This window comes from Anabrus simplex, chromosome 5 (genome assembly GCF_040414725.1).
Source record: "Anabrus simplex isolate iqAnaSimp1 chromosome 5, ASM4041472v1, whole genome shotgun sequence".
Lineage (NCBI taxonomy): Eukaryota > Metazoa > Arthropoda > Insecta > Orthoptera > Tettigoniidae > Anabrus > Anabrus simplex.
This window is the reverse complement of record NC_090269.1, coordinates 73533460-73552654: the sequence shown is the minus strand read 5'-3', so window position 1 is coordinate 73552654 and position 19195 is coordinate 73533460. Positions and strand designations below refer to the sequence as shown.

The following is a 19195-nucleotide window of genomic DNA, read 5'->3' as shown; positions in this document are numbered from 1 at the left end:
ACGAACTTACTTTACTTCAAAACATTTGTGAAAGAGGCATATGTCTACTAGAGGGTTGCACTTCACATTACACACTTCTTTCAACATAATATATCTCAATATATTCTAAATCGAAAAAGATTTAGGATCAATAAATTTGTTTTTGAATATTGCTTCACTATTGATACCCGTTTTCTAAATACACTGAGTTTATAATTGAAGATTCGTTATTGTGCCAACGAAGCAAACGCCATTTCAGTGCAACGTTTGATTAATTGAAGTGCTAATTGTTTGAAAAATAATTTTGTTTGATAAATCAGAAACAAATATTTCCATAGACGATGTTTTCACAAAATTACGTGTTTGTTTCTGTAACTATCGATATTCATTAATCAACATAGACACATTTTCGTTTTAACACAAAGTACTCTATCGATCTTCAAGCCCACATCAAACACTGATGTTCAGAGACGTGACGTTGGGAATTTCGACGAGACATGTGATACTTTGACTATTTATTTGTAATCTAATCTTATCTAAGTTATCGCTCTTTGTTAATGGCACGAATATTACTTTCAGATTGCAGCATGCATCATTTGATTTATCACATCCCACTTTTCCTACTTGTTCTTACTGTGATATATAATTAAACAAGTCGATGTGCGATGAACACTAACTTCTTCTTCCAGTCGGTACTTCTCACGTACTGGATTGTTCTATAGAACTCTTCTGCATACCACAGCCTTAGCTAATGACTTTCTCAATCCAAGGTACGAATTTCTGGATATTTGTGTACACCCCAGGCAAGTGCTCGCGGCCACATCCTATTCCCCAGGAGACGAGTCCAACAAGAGCCTTGCGGCCATCCAGTGTCATGGTGAGGGGTCCTCCCGAGTCACCCTGAAACAAAACGACATTATAGTAATACCTTCAGAACAGCTGAATCAAATCCACCTTCATATTACTTGTACACGTGGATCCTACAATTGAGTCTTGTGTTCAATTTTACAAAGAGTGTCATTGATGAATACTCTAATAGAGCACTCACGTCTTTAACAAATGTAAAGTTTAAAAACACGTGAGTGTTTTTAGAATTGTAAGCAATGACATTAATATACTGATAAATTTTAGAACAATAGATTTCTTACAATGCATTTATTTCTATGCTTCCTTTCTTGATCACTAAAAAGGGAACAGGCCTGCTTTGACCAGAGCAAGTGCAATAAAATAAACTACAGTATACAAACTAAGTTCCGAATGGTAAATTACGTGGTAATAGTCATTTATGTCATTGGTTTGTTAGTGACGGTTTATAGAATTATGAAATTACAATGCACATGATCCAGCTCTTTTGCTCAGCTGAACATGAACAGACTAATAAAGAGATTTTTAACGAAAATGAAATAAAGATTACTTTAAAACTATTCAGAGTCAAATAATATCCTCACAAGACTACGAAGTTTGTGCAGCCTCTTCGTGTTTCCTTTTTCCGGCAGTACAAAATTGTAATTCAGAGAAGACTAGTTCAGTCATAAAACTGTAATTTAAAATAATACAGTAAATTTGCATAATAATATAATTTATGACAAGATAGCATTCTGTTGCCTATTATGAATTTTGTTTACCCCCACAGCAAGATATGTTTGTTTCGCGTGACTAAAGTATGGATATGTAACACAAGAAATGGACAGTGGTCTCCAAAATCTTCTTCAGACTCTACTTCAAGATAAGAACAGCGAATGTGAAATGGAGGATTGTGAAGAAACATAGTATCTTAATACTGGTACTCGGCTCGTTGACCAAACCACATCATTTTGCATCCAAGCTACCACCAATAAGGTATGAGTAATTTGAGGTTTAAATAAATACTTTTGTAATGCTATATGTCCGTCTCCTTGGATGAATTGTCAGCGTAAGAAACCTTCCATTGTTAGGGCCTCAGGATTGATTTCCAGCTGGGCTGGGGATTTTAACTGTGTAAGTTTTATTCCTACTGCTCGGGTATTGAGTGTTTGTGTTCGTCCTAATACACTTCTCTTCGTCCACACAAACCACTTGACAATACCGGCCACCACACAAGCACGGATAGGATTATCATCGTGAAGGGTATACAGCCGTAAACTGGGTCACAATTACATGAAGTGCTGACCAGAGTAAATTGAGAAAAATACCAGGTTGAAAAATTGAATAATTTATTTATAATATAATGCATTAAATTTTTATGAAGAGCGAAAACAAATGGTTTAGAAGTTGCTACTTGCAGCACTGTATGCAGTTTCGAGCATGAAAGACATATCAACGTCCTAGTTACATAGTTTTCAATATTTATAATTTAAAATTTACCAAAAACGACTATTCGCACGATGTTTACAATACAAAAATTAGCTTCTTTATTCGCTATAACAACAGCTGTGACCTACGCGGGACTGTTTCCTTGTGACTGGTAATTTTCAATCTACTACCTTGAACAGTTAATTGTAAATATGCTCTAGATTACAGCAATAAATTAACCAAAAACAAACCAAACCCCATGTCACAACAGCCCAAAAGGGCCTTAGCGTACCAAGCGACCACTACTCAGCCTGAAGGCCTGCAGGTGTCGTGTGGTCAGCACGAGGAATCCTCTCGGCCGTTTATTTACACCAATAAATGAACATAAAAAATAACTGAAGTATGTGTGCAAGTGTATGTAAACAAAGCAATATTATCAATCACAATATACAGCAGTTTATACAATCTAAATATTTACACTAATACATATGAACAAATGAGTTCCTGAAAATATTTGTGAACGATTTTTTCTGCAGCCATCATTTTTCACTTTCGACTGAGTTAGTTTATAACAATTAGGCAGTTTGAGTAAATAAATTCATGAACTATCTGAAAATTCTACTTTAATTGACTTTTTCCCCTTTAAGAGTTCAAATTTAATTAAGTTGTTTCTCTTTCAGAATTCTATTTCATTTGTTTCTCTTTCAGAATTCTATTTTGATTAATTTGTTTCTCTTTCAGAATTCTACTTTAATTAATTTGTTTCTTTCAGAATTCTATTTCAAATAAGTTATTTCTCTTTGAGAATTCTAATTAATTAAGTTGTTTCTCTTTCAGAATTCAACTTTAATTAAGTTGTTCCTCTTTCAGAATTATATTTTAATTCAGTAGTTTCTCTTTCAGGATTCTACTTTAATTAAGTTATTTATCTTTCAGAATTGTATTTTAATTAAGTTATTTCTCTTTCAGAATTGTATTTTAATTAAGTTGTTTCTCGTTCAGAATTCTACTTTAATTACGTTGTTTCTCTTTTAGAATTCTACTTTAATTAAGTTGTTTCTCTTTCAGAATTATATTTTAATTCAGTAGTTTCTCTTTCAGGATTCTACTTTAATTAAGTTATTTATCTTTCAGAATTGTATTCAGAATTGTATTTTAATTAAGTTGTTCCTCGTTCAGAATTCTACTTTAATTACGTTGTTTCTCTTTCAGAATTCTACTTTTATTAATTTGTTTCTCTTTCAGAATTATATTTCAATTAAGTTATTTCTCTTTGAGAATTCTAATTAATTAAGTTGTTTCTCTTTCAGAATACAATTTTAATTAAGTTGATTCTCTTTCAGAATTCTATTTTAATTCAGTAGTTTCTCCTTCAGTATTCTACTTTAATGAAGTTGTTTCTCTTTCAGAATTCTATTTAATTGCTTACCTTTCAGAATTATATTTTAATTAAGTTTTTCCATTTCAGAATTACATTTCAATTAAGTTGTTTCTTTTTCAGAATTCAACTTTAATTAAGTTGTTTCTCTTTCAGAATTCTACTTTTATTAATTTGTTTCCCTTTCAGAATTCTATTTTAATTAGGTTATTTCTCTTTGAGAATTCTAATTAATTAAGAATTTTCTCCTTCAGAAATCTATTTTAATTAAGTTCCTTCCGAATTCTATTTTTATCAAGTTGTTTCTCTTTCGGAATTATATTTTAATTGAGTTGTATCTCTATCAGAATTCTATTTTAATTAAGTTGTTTCTGTTTCAGAATTATATTTTAATTAATTTTTTTCTCTTTCAGAATTATATTTTAAACAAGTTGCTTCTTTTTCAGAATGATATTATAATTAAGTTGTTCCTCTTTCAAAGTTCTATTTTAATTAATTTGCTTCTCTGTCAAAATTGTATTTCAATTAAGTTGTTTGTCTTTGAATTCTATTTTAATTAAGTTACTTCTCTTTCAGAATTCTATTTTAGTTAAGTTGTTTCTCTTTCAGAATTCTATTTTAATTAAGTTGTTTCTCCTTCAGCATTCTACTTTAAAGAAGTTGTTTCTCTTTCAGAATTATATTTAATTTAATTGCTTATCTTTCAGAATTATATTTTAATTAAGTTTTCCCATTTAAGAATTACATTTCAATTAAGTTGTTTCTCTTTCAGAATTCTACTTTTATTAATTTGTTTTCCTTTCAGAATTATATTTTAATTAGGTTATTTCTTTTTGAGAATTCTAATTAATTAAGTTGTTTCTCCTTCAGAAATCTGTTTTCATTAAGTTGTTACTCCTTACGAATTCTATTTTTATCAAGTTGTTTCTCTTTCGGAATTATATTTTAATTGGGTTGTATATCACTCAGAATTCTTTTTTAATTAAGTTGTTTCTGTTTCAGAATTATATTTTAATTAATTTTTCTCTTTCTAATTATATTTTAAACAAGTTGCTTCTTTTTCAGAATGATATTTTAATTAAGTTGTTTCTATTTCAAAATTCTATTTTATTTAAGTTGTTTCTCTTTAAGAATTCTATTTTAACTAGGTTCTTTTTCTTTTAGAACTTTATTTTAATTCAGTTGTTTCCCTTTCAGAATTCTATTTAAATTAAGTTGTTTTTCTTTCAGAATTATTTTTTAATTAAGCTGTTCCTTTTAGCAGAAAGATATTGTAATTAAGTTGTTTCTTTTTTCATTCTGTTTGAATTAAGTGTTTTTCTTTTAAAATCCTATTTAAAATAAGTTTTTCCTTTCCAGAATTCTATTTAAATTATGTAGTTTCTCTTTCAGAATTCCATTTTAGTTAAGTTGTTTCTCTTTCAAAATTATATTTTAATTATGTTATTTCTCATTCAGAATTATATTTTAATGAAGTTGTTTCTGTTTCAGAATTATATTTTAAACAAGTTGATTCTTTTTTCAGAATGATATTATAATTAAGTTGTTCCTCTTTCAAAGTTCTATTTTAATTTGCTTCTCTTTCAAAATTGTATTTCAATTACGTTGTTTCTCTTTGAATTCTATTTTAATTAAGTTACTTCTCTTTCAGAATTCTATTTTAGTTAAGTTGTTTCTTTTTCAGAATTCTATTTTAATTAATTTGTTTCTTTATCAGGTGTAATACTGTTACGATATGTTTCCTCTTTCAGGTAATTTATAAATTTGTTTGGCCCAAGTTTGTTTCGACAGAGTGAAGAACCTATTATTTGTGAAAGAGGTCATTTTAAAACTACTTCATTAGGATGTATGTTACGAAGGAAATTCATACTTATTCAACCTTTCGACCGCTGGATTCGTCCACGATTTTCGTTAAAGTTTTCTCGGTCATAAGAAGTTTGAAATACTCGAATTCTGGGAAATTAGGAGTGAAATTAATATTCAATATACCTGGGATCGGCTGCAGGTACAAACTCACCACGTGAACTTGTAAAAGGCACACCATATTTACGACCCTTTACGTCTCTATCTCGTGGCAAGTCCTCATCTCTTTCCAAAATTCACTGTTTAATTTTGCATGCAAATTAATATTTTGCAAAGATGAAATCATTTTATCTAGGTGCATTGTATGGTCGCGCGTGGAAGCCGTAATGCACAGCAGAGCAGAGTGGTTACATTCGGGTAACAGAAGAGAAACGCCACCGACGTCTATACATAAACAAGCGAAACATTGGCGGTAGGCTGCCACTACTGTAGCGGCCGCAGACTTATTTATTAAATTGTTTTCGCTGTTCCAGGTAACCTCCATCTGAGAGCGCGAGTCAACACACCGCCATCCTATAACGTGTGATGTCACATACTTAGCACAAATTTTGCCTTACTTTGAAGCGCTATTTCGTAAAAGAACTCCTGCGGGACAAAATTCCGGCACCTCGGTGTCTCCAAAACCGTAAAAGAGTAGTATGTGAAACTAAAGCAAATAACATTATTATTAAAAGCATCTTAAAATTTTTCTTTCCATGTTTCCGTTGTCAAGAAACTAAGTCTAGGTTAAAAACTATGCAGTTGCAAACGTAGCCAATGGTTCAATGCTACATACTGGCATGTTTCAAGTAAAACGAGTTTTATTCGACGGCAACACTGAAAACGCCAGGTTAATGCTTTGTGAACTCAATCGTAGCGGTGAAACGAAGGGGATAAATCGTATTCGAGGTCATTCTACTGTAAGTACCGCTGTCGGTATAGAATCCGCATTTCTACCAGAAATCTATGCTTAAAATTCTGTCCTTGAATATTCCTGGCAGTTCCTTTTTGGTCCGCCTCTGTGGTGTAGTGGTTATTGTGATTAGCTGCCAACCCCGGAGGCCCGAGTTATATTCCCCGCGCTGCCACGAAATTTGAAAAGTAGTACAAGGGCTGGAACTGGGTCCACTCAGCCTCGGGAGGTCAACTGAGTAGAGGTGGGTTCGATTCCTACCTCAGCCATGCTGGAAGTGGTTTTCCGTGGTTCCCCACTTCTCCTCCAGGCACATGCCGGGATGGTACCTAACTTAAGGCCAAGGCCCCTTCCTTCCCTCCTCCTTGTATATCTCTTCCAATCTTCCCATCCCCTGCAAGGCCCCTGTTCACCATAGCAGGTGAGGCCTCCTGGGTGAGGTACTTGTCATCCTCCCCACTTGTATACCCCGACCCAGAGTCTGAAGCTCCAGGACACTGCCCATGAGGCGGTACAGGTGGGATCCCTCGCTGAGTCCGAGGGAAAAGCAACCCTGGAGGGTAAGCAGATTAAGAAGAAAAGAAGAAGTTCCTTTCTGATAATGTTACATGGCAATGGTGTATTCTGCCCGAATGCAGGTCCGAACCTCCACAAAAATGTGCCTGAGCAGGAGTTTACGTACGGTAGAGTGGTCAGTTCCTTTCCGCTCCTCCATTCCCTTACCACTTACCGACAGCGCGTGGCAACCCATCCAAATCTTGATCACGCCCAATGCTGCTTAACTTCGGAGAACTCACGGGATCCGGTGCTTCAACACGCCTACAGCCGTTGGCTTATTGCATGTCCGGGTTAGATATATCATCATTAGGTCTTCTAAGTTACACTTCACTGTATGCTTAGATAATTCACTACTGTGTGTTTCTCACCGATCCGGACGGGAATACAGTCCGGAACCCTCTGAACTAATGGTCAGGGCAGTGACCATTCAGCCAGGGAGCAGGACGTTACTAGATAGAGAACCTACTTATTAAACTGTACAAACTCGCATGTCGTAACTTTGATCGTCAACCATTAACGGTTCCCGTCCCTGAAATATTTGAACATTGCGGGTCAATGATATAATGGAGTGCGAATGCTTATTCGACGCTCGCATTAGTCATTCTTGGCAAATGGGAAATTCGGTGAGATTTTGAATGTATGTACATTACAATTGTTTCAGCAGTGCAATAGTATTATAATGATTAAATGTTTCTTCTAAATTTAAAGAGCCATATAGCTATGAACTACTCAACAGGAATAATTAAATTTGTTTTCAAAAGTGACAGTTTTAGTAATCATAGCTAACACTGGCATTGTATGAAATATTGTCTTAATTGGATGGCCAGGTAATTATTTATTAGAGGGTGGTTAATCGCTCCAAGATGATCATTCATACATTAACCTTTCGTAGTACATCAGTTTAAATAGATCTCACCTGACAACTGTCTCTTCCTCCCTCCTTGAAGCCTGCGCAGAGAAACACATCATGGATGGTCTCCCTCCTCCCTGCTGCCCTGAACCACCGCTGACACCTGTCGTTTGAGATCACCTCTACATCCACTTCCTGTAGCACGGTAGGAACTGTAGATACACCATGTCGAGTTCGTCCCCAGCCCGCTACAGTAGCCGTCTTTCCCACCAACTTGGCGTTTGTATCAGGTAGACACACAGGAACTATGTGTTGCTTGAACACCACAGCTTGGTCCACCTTCACCAGCGCTACATCGTTACGGAAGTCCGTCGGACTGTACTGTGGATGGACCTGCAACACATCGAATATTTTACTTTTCTGCTACAGGATAACAACGGTGTTACGATACACGAGGTGAGAGAAGTTTATCACTGAGGAAGAGCAGAAGATTTGGTTAAATTATAATTACGAAAATGTTGAGGATAAAAAAATGTACTATTTATGTTGATTATGTGGATTCTTTGTTGTAGCTGCTGCTGAAATAACAGTCATAACCCCAAAGATGAGACTTTGCTTTCCAAAAATTCCACGTGCACTGAAAGGTGTACCTATTCCAAAATGTGTTATGAAGGAAGCCATACTTTCCAGTAACTACTTAAAAGCTTTTCAGTTTGTCGGAAACACTAATTAAACCATGTGATGCTCTATAACATACATGTAAAAATACACTATTAATCAATGTTTCGTTCTACAAGAAATCATCCTCAGGCAGATTCTATCAAATCACTTTAAATCATGCACACATATATATAGAATATTGTTTACGTTGCATAAACTAGTCAGTGACTATGAAAAGGTGATTTTCTGAACAAATACAGTAGACTCCCTCTAGTTCGGCTCCGGGTAGTTCGGCCGGCGGAAAATCCGCCGGCACCTGCCCTTGAGTCATGCTTCCTTCACGAAGAAATTGTGCAAGCAGTTATTCGACAGGACAAAGAAAGTCCTGCTATTTTGCTTAACGTCGCACCGACACAGATATGTCTTATGGTGACGATGGGATAGGAAAGGTGTAGGAAGTGGAAGGAAGCGGCCGTGGCCTTAATTAAGGTACAGCCCCGGCATTTGCCTGGTGTGAAAATTGGAAACCACGGAAAACCATCCTCAGGGCTGCCGACAGTGGGGCTCGAACCCACTATCTCCCGATTACTGGATACTGGCCGCACTTAAGCGACTGCAGCTATCGAGCTCGGTGACAAAGAAAGTACAAGGAGTCGATGATGAAGCAGAAGCAGAACAATGAGATTTACAGTAAGATACAAAAGTTGAAAACTAATAAAGCAGCTGGAATTGATAAGATTTCTGGGGATATACTAAAGGCAATGGGTTGGGATATAGTACCCTATCTGAAATATTTATTTGATTATTGTTGGGTTGAAGGAGCTATACCAAATGAATGGAGAGTTGCTATAGTAGGCCTTGTGTATAAAGGAAAGGGTGATAGACATAAAGCTGAAAATTACAGGCCAGTCAGTTTGACATGCATTGCATGTAAGCTTTGGGAAAGCATTCTTTCTCATTATATTAGACATGTTTGCGAAATTAATAACTGGTTTGACAGAAGGCAGTTTGGGTTTAGGAAAGGTTATTCTACTGAAGCTCAGCTTGTAGGATTTCAGCAAGATATAGCAGATATCCTGGATTCAGTAGGCCAAATGGACTGTATTGCGATTAACCTATCAAAGGCATTTGATAGGGTAGATCATGGAAGACTACTGGCAAAAATGAGTGCTATTGGACTAGAAAAAAGAGTGACTGAATGGTTGGCTATATTTCTAGAAAACAGAACTCAGAGAATTAGAGTAGGTGAAGCTTTATCTGACTCAGTAATAATTAAGAGGGGAATTCCTCAAGGCAGTATATTGGACCTTTATTGTTTCTTATATGTATCAATGATATGTGTAAAGAAGTAGAATGAGAGATGGGGCTTTTTGCAGATGATGTTATTCTATACAGAGTAATAAATAAGTTACAAGATTATGAGCAACTGCAAAATTACCTCGATAATATTGTGAGATGGACAGTAGACAATGGTATGATGATAAACGGGGATAAAAGTCAGGTTGTGAGTTTCACAAACGGAAAAAGTCCTCTCAGTTTTAATTACTGCGTTGATGGGGTGAAAGTTTCTTTTGGGGATCATTGTAAATACCTAGGTGTTAATATAAGAAAAGACCATCATTGGGATAATCACATAAATATGATTGTTAATAAAGGGTACAGATCTCTGCACATGGTTATGAGGGTATTTAGGGGTTGTAGTAAGGATGTAAAGGAGAGGGCATATAAGTCTCTGGTAAGACCCCAACTAGAGTATGGTTCCAGTGTATGGGACCCTCACCAGGATTACTTGATTCAAGAACTGGAAAAAATCCAAAGAAAAGCAGCTCGATTTGTTCTGGGTGATTTCCAACAAAAGAGTAGCGTTACAAAAATGTTGCAAAGTTTGGGCTGGGAAGACTTGGGAGAAAGGAGACGAGTTGCTCGATTAAGTGGTATGTTCCGAGCTGTCAGTGGAGAGATGGCGAGGGAGGACATCAGTAGACGAATAAGTTTGCGTGGTGTCTTTAAAAGTAGGAAAGATCACAATGTGAAGATAAAGTTGGAATTCAAGAGGACAAATTGGGGCAAATATTCATTTATAGGAAGGGGAGTTAGGGATTGGAATAACTTACCACGGGAAATGTTCAATAATTTTCCAATTTCTTTGCGATCCATTAAGAAAAGGCTAGGAAAACAACTGATATGGTATCTGCCACCTGGGCGACTTCCCTAAATGCAGATCAGTAGTGATTGTAGTGATTGAAAAGAAGAAGAAAGAAATGAAGCGGGAAGAATGTGTCACGCTGAGGGAAGTGGTCTCCTCTAACTAAAATTGTCAAATCACGGTAACTTCTTTCACAGGAAAGAAAGGAAGAGCTAATAGCAGGACTCAAGAGGTATTGGGAACTAAAGCGAGCATACAAGAAAGAACTAGTCATAAGCGTTCCCTAGTGGGCTTGAATCAGTAATAAATAATAATGAGTTAATTTTGTTTACGACAGTCTGTTATCTTTATTCAATGTGTTAGTGTAATTTTAGAAATTAAATTCTGGGATTTTGTAATATGTTTTTGTGCATTTGATTGTGTACTACGAGTGTTTATCTCTTTTGGGGAGAGAAACTTCAACAGTGTATGAAGACATCATAAAGATAACATCAACTCATTTCGGGTGAGTACACTTGTTAAAGACGCATTAATACAACTTGTGACAATAAAGTTCGGTGAATGAAGAGAGAACGGTCGATCCGGCAACACTAGCGACACTTAACGCTGCACCTACTTAACAGCAGGTTTTGACCACCTGCTTTCCAACGTTGTTCAGTTGAACATCGTGTGTGTGCCGTGTAAGACCTGTGTGACACAATACGTGTTTAATGCGTTAGTTCTGAACTGGTCAGGAGTTTATGAATGTCAAGAATAAACTGCAAAAGCACATATATTGGGCAAATTAAACGTAATTTTCACACAATATACAAAGAAAACAAAAATGCAATTAGATAAATTGGGCATTCAGCCTTCGAAGAGCACTTATACGACATCTCACACCATTTCACACACATCCACAAAGATCTCAAAACTTTGCACATATAAAATAGAAGAAAATCTTTGAACATTGAGGAAGCTATCAAAATTTACATCGCAAAAAAAAAAAAAAAAAAACCTATTCAAACCCACTGCAATGATGAAACACATTTAAGAGTTTGCTGCTCCTCCTCGCCCTACTAAATATTTTCTGACAACATTTTCACGTTTTGCGTTAACGCTTAATGAATCCCACAGGAGGCTACTCTGGAATGGAATTACGACACTGTTATTTGTAGAAAAATATTGAATTTATGCAGCGTAATCGCCAATCGAGACGTTTAGTAGGCTATTATTTATCCACAAGATACTCTTATAACTCAATTCCTTTAAATTTGTTGCATCGAAATCATTAACTTAAATTTACTCTCTAACATACAAAAATGCAGTATACGAAACAGCACGTCTCATGCCTTCAGTAATGTACCAAGTTAACGAGCACAACCTTCCCTTCACCCCCAACTAGCCTGCACCTCTCCAAACATAATTACTGCCTAAAACATTTCTCTCACACCTCCATAACCCACCAATCACCCTCCTACCTCCCACCTCCATCACCCCCCTACTCACCTACCAAGACAAAGGCTGAAACTAAGAAACTGACTTCAGACGAAACACAGTTGCTGAAGGTAACGAACGATAGTAGCTAAGATAAGTACAAAAACATTTCCATAAGTTACTCAGGTTACAGTGGAGAAGTACGATATTAATTATTTGTTCGTATTTGTTCATAACATCACCAATTAATAGGGTAATCATTGTTTAGTTTACGCAACGTAGACTATATTGTATATCAGGGCCTCTCAAACATCCAAAATCTCACGCGTGCAAATTGAGGCGCAAGAGCTCCGTGCACTGTGCATCGGTCCGATTCGGCTCAACTTGGCTTGACTCGGATGGTGTAGTGTGCTGAGGGGGACGAAGCGTTCGGTGATAGACGGCGTGTTTATCAGTGAAATAGATAAGCGCAAGACAACAACATAATAATCGAACAACCTGTTTCGAAGAAAGCAAAGACTTCAGAAAATCCATTTCAATCGAACTGGGAACTTTCATTTTCTTTCTCAGTCGTGACGATAAAGCCAAATGCTTAATCTGTGGACAATGATTATGTGATAAGTTAATCAAAAAGATCTATTTTCCAATACAAAGGCTCTGCTCAAATTCTACGAGAATTTGTCGAAGAAAGATTTTCCTAAGCTGCATCGAGAAGCAGGTAAGATTATTTCTATGTTTGGTTCCACATGCGTATGTGAAAAGTATTTGTTTCCTATTTTGACATGTACGAAAACTAGATTGCGTGCGAGTAGAAATATTTTTTATTGTAATTTAAAGAATGCTCTCGTAATTGCTGTCAGCCGGTCCCTTGTTCCAGGCATAACTGGTATCATTGAAAAGGTAAAGGAAAAGAAGAGCTAGAGAAGATAAATTGTCTGCTCAAACCAAATTGAAAAAAGAATGTGTTAACACCGGTAACATTGTCCCATACAACAGTGTCACATAAACATTTCGCAGTGAGGGGAGGATCAGCGGGGAAGGTGGAGAAGGGAAAGGCAGGCCGAACGGGTGAGACAGGTGTAGGGGAAGTGGAGTGGGGGTTTACACTCTGGTCAACCTAGTGAAGTCGTCTCCTGCACCTTGCGCCGTGCAGTGCACAGGCGCATGCACTCTGAGAGTCCCTGTTGTATATTAATACGCGTCATTTAAAGTGATCTGAGAGAATCTGAGGCTTTTCTTGTAGAACGTAGCATGTCATTCTTTTGTGTATTATAGTGCATTACTTCAACTATATTACAGTGATATATGTGACACTCTCCAGGTAACCATACCTTAAGTCTGTTGACAAAATTTTACGCTACGAACGAAAAGTCAGGGAAGAGCGAGAAATATCGATTTTAGAATCGCGTGCCATCCTTGATCCTTGAACGACGTGATGAAAAGAGTGACAGCGATGTTAACATACGGAAAAGTCTTCAAAAAAACCTCTTAAGCAAGCTGTGCAGTCTAACAAAACCATACCTTATGTTGCAATGGGAATTTAACATTAGATTAGTAATGTAAATTATTAATCATTAATTGGATATCGGTTGTGTGTAGTTTCAGAACGATCTTTAAAAATGTCCATATTATTATTAACATTACCACTATAATTATTATACTTGTATATCGTAAGACAGAACTTCTGCGTATAGTAGTGTCATAAGACTAAAACATACCTTTTAATTTTCTCAAATTTTGAACATGTTTAAATATTTAATTCCGGAGAATCAATGTTCTAAGTGTTTATTAAAATTATTTTAACACGCAAAGCTGATATTCCTTTACCCAGTGAGTCGCTCAGATTTTCTTAAATCCGTAATATATTAATGGTTCATGTTTGTGGGTTACTGTAGTCACGTCCTAGTTCGTGAACCATGGGCAACGGCTGAGTGGCCTAGTAAGTGGTCCTCAGAGTCGGGATACCAGTTACTATGGAATGGGAGTGGGCATCTCGGACATATTCTGAGTCCTGGGCCTCCTTGTGCTCAGGCGGCTAGGACTATACAATCCACCGGTGGTCCATAACCCATTAGAGGAGAGATCTTCACTTGGACTATGTGTAAGTAGGGTAGCATCCTGCTTCATGAATCTACCGAGCTCAGAACATTTTAAGCAAGCCTCGGACCTATGGGAGTAACGGAGTCCCACTCCCATTTGACAGGCGAGTGACTCCTTGGAAACAACTTGGCGAACGAAATGGAATTCGATGGGGAGCTATCAATATTAATGGGGCTTATGGAAGAAAGAAAGTAGAACTGGCTGAGTCAGCAAAGAGGATGCATCTGGATGTGCTAGGAGTAAGTGATATTCGGGTAAGGGGAGATAACGAGGAAGATATAGGAGATTATAAAGTGTACTTGACGGTTGTTAGAAAGGGAAGGGCAGAGTCTGGGGTAGTGCTCTTTATCAGGAATACCATTGCACGGAACATAGTTTCTGTTAGGCACGTAAATGAGCGAATGATTGGGTAGATTTGTCAGTTGGAGGAATTAGGACTAGAATTGTGTCCGTGTATTCACCATGTGAGGGTGCGAATGAGGATGAAGTTGACAAGTTTTATGAAGCATTAAGTGACATCGTGGTCAGGGTGAACAGCAAGGATAGAATAGTGCTAATGGGCGATTTCAATGCAAGAGTTGGGAATAGAACTGAAGGATACGAAAGGGTGATTGGTAAATGAGGGGAAGATATGGAAGCTAATGGGAATGGAAAGCGTTTGCTGGACTTCTGTGCTAGTATGGGTTTAGCTGTTTCGAATACATTCTTCAAGCATAAGGCTATTCACCGCTACACATGGGAGGCTAGGGGTACCAGATCCATAATAGACTATATCTTAACAGACTTCGAATTCAGGAAATCTGTTAGGAATGTACGAGTTTTCCGCGGATTTTTTGATGATACAGACCACTATCTGATCTGTAGTGAACTAAGTATCTCTAGGCCTAGGATAGAGAAAGTGAAATCTGTCTGCAAACGAATAAGGGTAGAAAATCTCCAGGAGGAGCAAATTAGACGGAAGTACATGGATATGATTAGTGAGAAGTTTCGAACAGTAGACAGTAAGCAGGTTCAGGATATAGAAAGTGAATGGGTGGCATACAGGGATGCTGTAGTAGAAACAGCAAGGGAATGCCTAGGAACAACTGTGTGTAAAGATGGGAAAAGGCGAACATCTTGGTGGAATGATGAAGTGAGAGCAGCTTGTAAACGTAAAAAGAAGGCTTATCAAAAATGGCTCCAAACGTAGATGAAAGAAACAGAGCGAAACAAATAGTTGTTGAATCCAAAAAGAAGTCCTGGGAAGATTTTGGTAACAACTTGGAAAGGCTAGGTCAAGCAGCAGGGAAACCTTTCTGGACAGTAATAAAGAATCTTAGGAATGGAGGGAAAAAGGAAATGAACAGTGTTTTGAGTAATTCAGGTGAACTCATAATAGATCCCAGGGAATCACTGGAGAGGTGGAGGGAATATTTTTAACATCTTCTCAATGTAAAAGGAAATCATCCTTGTGGTGTTGCGAACAGCCAAGCAAATGGGGAGGAGGGAAATGATGTTGGTGAAATTATGCTTGAGGAAGTGGAAAGGATGGTAAATAAACTCCATTGTCATAAGGCAGCAGGAATAGATGAAATTAGACCTGAAATTGTGAAGTATAGTGGGAAGGCAGGGATGAAATGGCTTCATAGAGTAGTCAAATTAGCATGGAGTGTTGGTAAGGTACCTTCAGATTGGGCAAAAGCAGTAATTGCACCTATCTATAAGCAAGGGAACAGGAAAGATTGCAACAACTATCGAGGTATCTCATTGATTAGTATACCAGGCAAAGTATTCACTGGCATCTTGGAAGGAAGGGTGCGATCAGTCGTTGAGAGGAAGCTGGATGAAAACCAGTGTGGTTTCAGACCACAGAGAGGCTGTCAGATCAGATTTTCAGTATGCGCCAAGTAATTGAAAAATGCTACGCGAGGAATAGGCAGTTGTGTTTATGTTTTGTAGATCTAGAGAAAGCTATGACAGGGTACCGAGGGAAAAGATGTTCGCCATACTGGGGGACTATGGAATTAAAGGCAGGTTATTAAAAGCAATCGAAGGCATTTATGTTGACAATTGGGCTTCAGTGAGAATTGATGGTAGAATGAGTTCTTGGTTCAGGGTACTTACAGGGGTTAGACAAGGTTGTAGTCTTTCACCTTTGCTGTTCGTAGTTTACATGGATCATCTGCTGAAAGGTATAAAATGGCAGGGAGGGATTCAATTAGGTGGAAATGTAGTAAGCAGTCTGGCCTATGCTGACGATTTGGTCCTAATGGCAGATTGTGCCGAAAGCCTACAGTCTAATATCTGGGAACTAGAAAATAGGTGCAATGAGTATGGTATGAAAATTAGCTTCTCGAAGACTAAACTGATGTCAGTAGGTAAGAAATTCAACAGATTTGAATGTCAGATGGGTGATACAAAGCTAGAACAGGACGATAATTTCAAGTATTTAGGTTGTGTGTTCTCCCAGGATGGTAATATAGTAAGTGAGATTGAATCAAGGTGTCGTAAAGCTAATGCAGTGAGCTCGTAGTTGCGATCAACAGTATTCTGTAAGAAGGAAGTGAGCTCCCAGACGAAACTATCTTTACATTGGACTGTTTTTAGACCAACTTTGCTTTACGGGAGCGAAAGCTGGGTGGACTCAGGATATCTTATTCATAAGTTAGAAGTAACAGACATGAAAGTAGCAAGAATGATTGCTGGTACAAACAGGTGGGAACAATGGCAGGAGGGTACTCGGAATGAGGAGATAAAGGCTAATTTAGGAATGAACTCAATGGATGAAGCTGTGCGCATAACCCGGCTTCGGTGGTGGGGTCATGTGAGGCGAATGGAGGAGGATAGGTTACCTAGGAGAATAATGGCTCTGCTATGGAGGGTAGGAGAAGTAGAGGGAGACAAAGACGACGATGGTTAGACTCGGTTTCTGACGATTTATAGATAAGAGGTATAGAACTAAATGAGGCCACAACACTAGTTGCAAATAGAGGATTGTGGCGACGTTTAGTAAATTCACAGAGGCTTGCAGACTGAACGCTGAAAGGCATAACAGTCTGTAATGATAATGTATGTATGTATATTTGTATGTATGTATGTATGTATGTATGTATGTATGTATGTATGTATGTATGTACGTAATATATTATCGGAGTACTATACCCCATTTTCCAATCGATTTTCTCGAAATTCAATAAATTCTGCCTTACAACTTCAAAGTTAATTAAAGTGATCAGGTTTTAAGCTAGAGACTTATGGTTTTCACGAATATGACCGCAAATGTATCTACTATCAAAATATAAAATAAAACAAAAATTCGGTTTTCCGACTTAAGGAGAGCTATTGAACTATTATTTTCGAACGACTGAAAAACTTTTGCGTTATGTTCCAAAAATTGTAATAAAACCTGCTCTTACTATGAATCGATTTATTACTCTTCATAGCAGTTGCTTGATCTGTAACTGTGAGTAGTTCTTTCAATGCTCCAATTCGCTATGCACTCACCTCTTTGCGCTCGACACCATATTCCTCGTGGTTGAGTCGCTCCGATTGGTCTCTCACGTCCCATTCTCCCAGCCTCACTCGTAGGTTGTTGTTCGTTGTTCTGCAACAGAAGTCAAAGCACCGCAACATGTAACTTGCAATTACAGTTGCGATTTATTCAGGGAAAATGCCCCCAAAACAAACAAAATCATCATCTATTCACACAAGCAATTCTAATTCAGTGAACTGTTTGTTACAATACGAGTGGATATTTCTCCAGAGTCACTTACGTGGCGACGCAATGAGCTGCTGTGATGACCCACCGATTATTGAGTAGCGCTCCACCACACGCCAGTTTCTTCGACAAGAACCCAGTCTTAATTAGAGCCACCTGTTGACACAAAATTAAACATGTATTTGAGCAGGAAAATATCATTCGTATTTTTATTATTAACATTTATAAATATGTTTAGGAATTCAAATATATTTTATTCTAATTATGAACTTAACTACTTCTGTGTTGATACCATATTTCCACCGATTTAAAGCACATATTTGCATTTAGAAAGTATGTGCTGACTGTATCCATTCATACTTTTGAAATCTACGAAGAATCTGTGCTTTTCAATACGAAATATAATAACTAAATAACTATTTACGGAAATAAATTGGAGTTCACTATTTTTATAATGGCAAATAAATTGACTATGAAGCCGTCCTCAGCAACTTAGGTAGCTCCGTAAATTGTTACGTACACTTTCTCACACAAAAGTTGAACGCCTCCTGTATGGAAGAACCATCTTCAAATTTTATTTACTCGTCCTGCGCTATGGTCTTTCGAAATAAAATATTTCTTGTCTTATTCTTTAACATGAACATATCCAAAACATATTTTCTCAATAAAGATGCGTAGCTCCATTATTCATGTTAGCAAATTGAAATGCAGCACTTTGGACAATTGATGATGAAATATAAATCATTATAAGTGCTTAGAAGTGCAACCTTTTTGTATTAACTACCCAAGAAACATCCATGACTATTTACCTCATGGTTTCATTAACCAAACCTGTGTAAAGTTGTCACAAACTTCAACCAATCAAGAACTGTATTTTGCGGGAATTTAGATTTTCCCAGTGCACTTGTTTTTAAATTATCGCCTGTACGTTCTCTTGCTTTTATTTTTCATCACAATGGTGCACTCAAACCATTAAGGACCTTATTTTCCGCAATATCGTGCTTCAGTTGTCGTCAATAACACATTTACGTGATCGAAACAGACTTTCAACGTATTAGGTCGTGTTACGTACATGTAGTACGTGTTGAAGAGATGTTAAGTACAGAACAAAAATGGCCAGCCGGACACCAGTGGAATCCGAACCCACAACCTCCCGATTTCGCGTCGGTTGCTCTACCAATTGAGCTATGGTGGCCTAGGCCATCTTTGTTCTGTTTGAAAGGATCTGAGCTACAGGTCTGACACTGCTGCCAGCACACTGTAGAGTGCGTTTAAGTCGCCCGTTGTGGGGCATGTCAATGAATATTGAATTTTCACGACCACATTGTAATCCTTTCAAACAGAACAAAGATGGCCTAGGCCACCATAGCTCAATTGGTAGAGCA

At 37.3% G+C, this 19195-nt stretch overlaps 1 protein-coding gene across 1 annotated transcript in view; it reads right to left on the bottom strand.

The window, feature by feature from the left end:
- Positions 1-272: 272 nt before the first annotated feature.
- The window catches only part of LOC136874360 (serine proteinase stubble), a 341753-nt gene continuing 322830 nt past the window's right edge, over positions 273-19195 (bottom strand). Inside the window, exons 8-11 of the mRNA XM_068227769.1 lie at positions 17866-17966; positions 17597-17696; positions 7858-8184; positions 273-879 (exon numbers count right to left, since the gene is read on the bottom strand). Of these exons, the coding sequence (XP_068083870.1) occupies positions 724-879; positions 7858-8184; positions 17597-17696; positions 17866-17966 (684 nt within the window). The 3' untranslated portion in view covers positions 273-723. The remainder of the gene's footprint in view (positions 880-7857; positions 8185-17596; positions 17697-17865; positions 17967-19195) is intronic.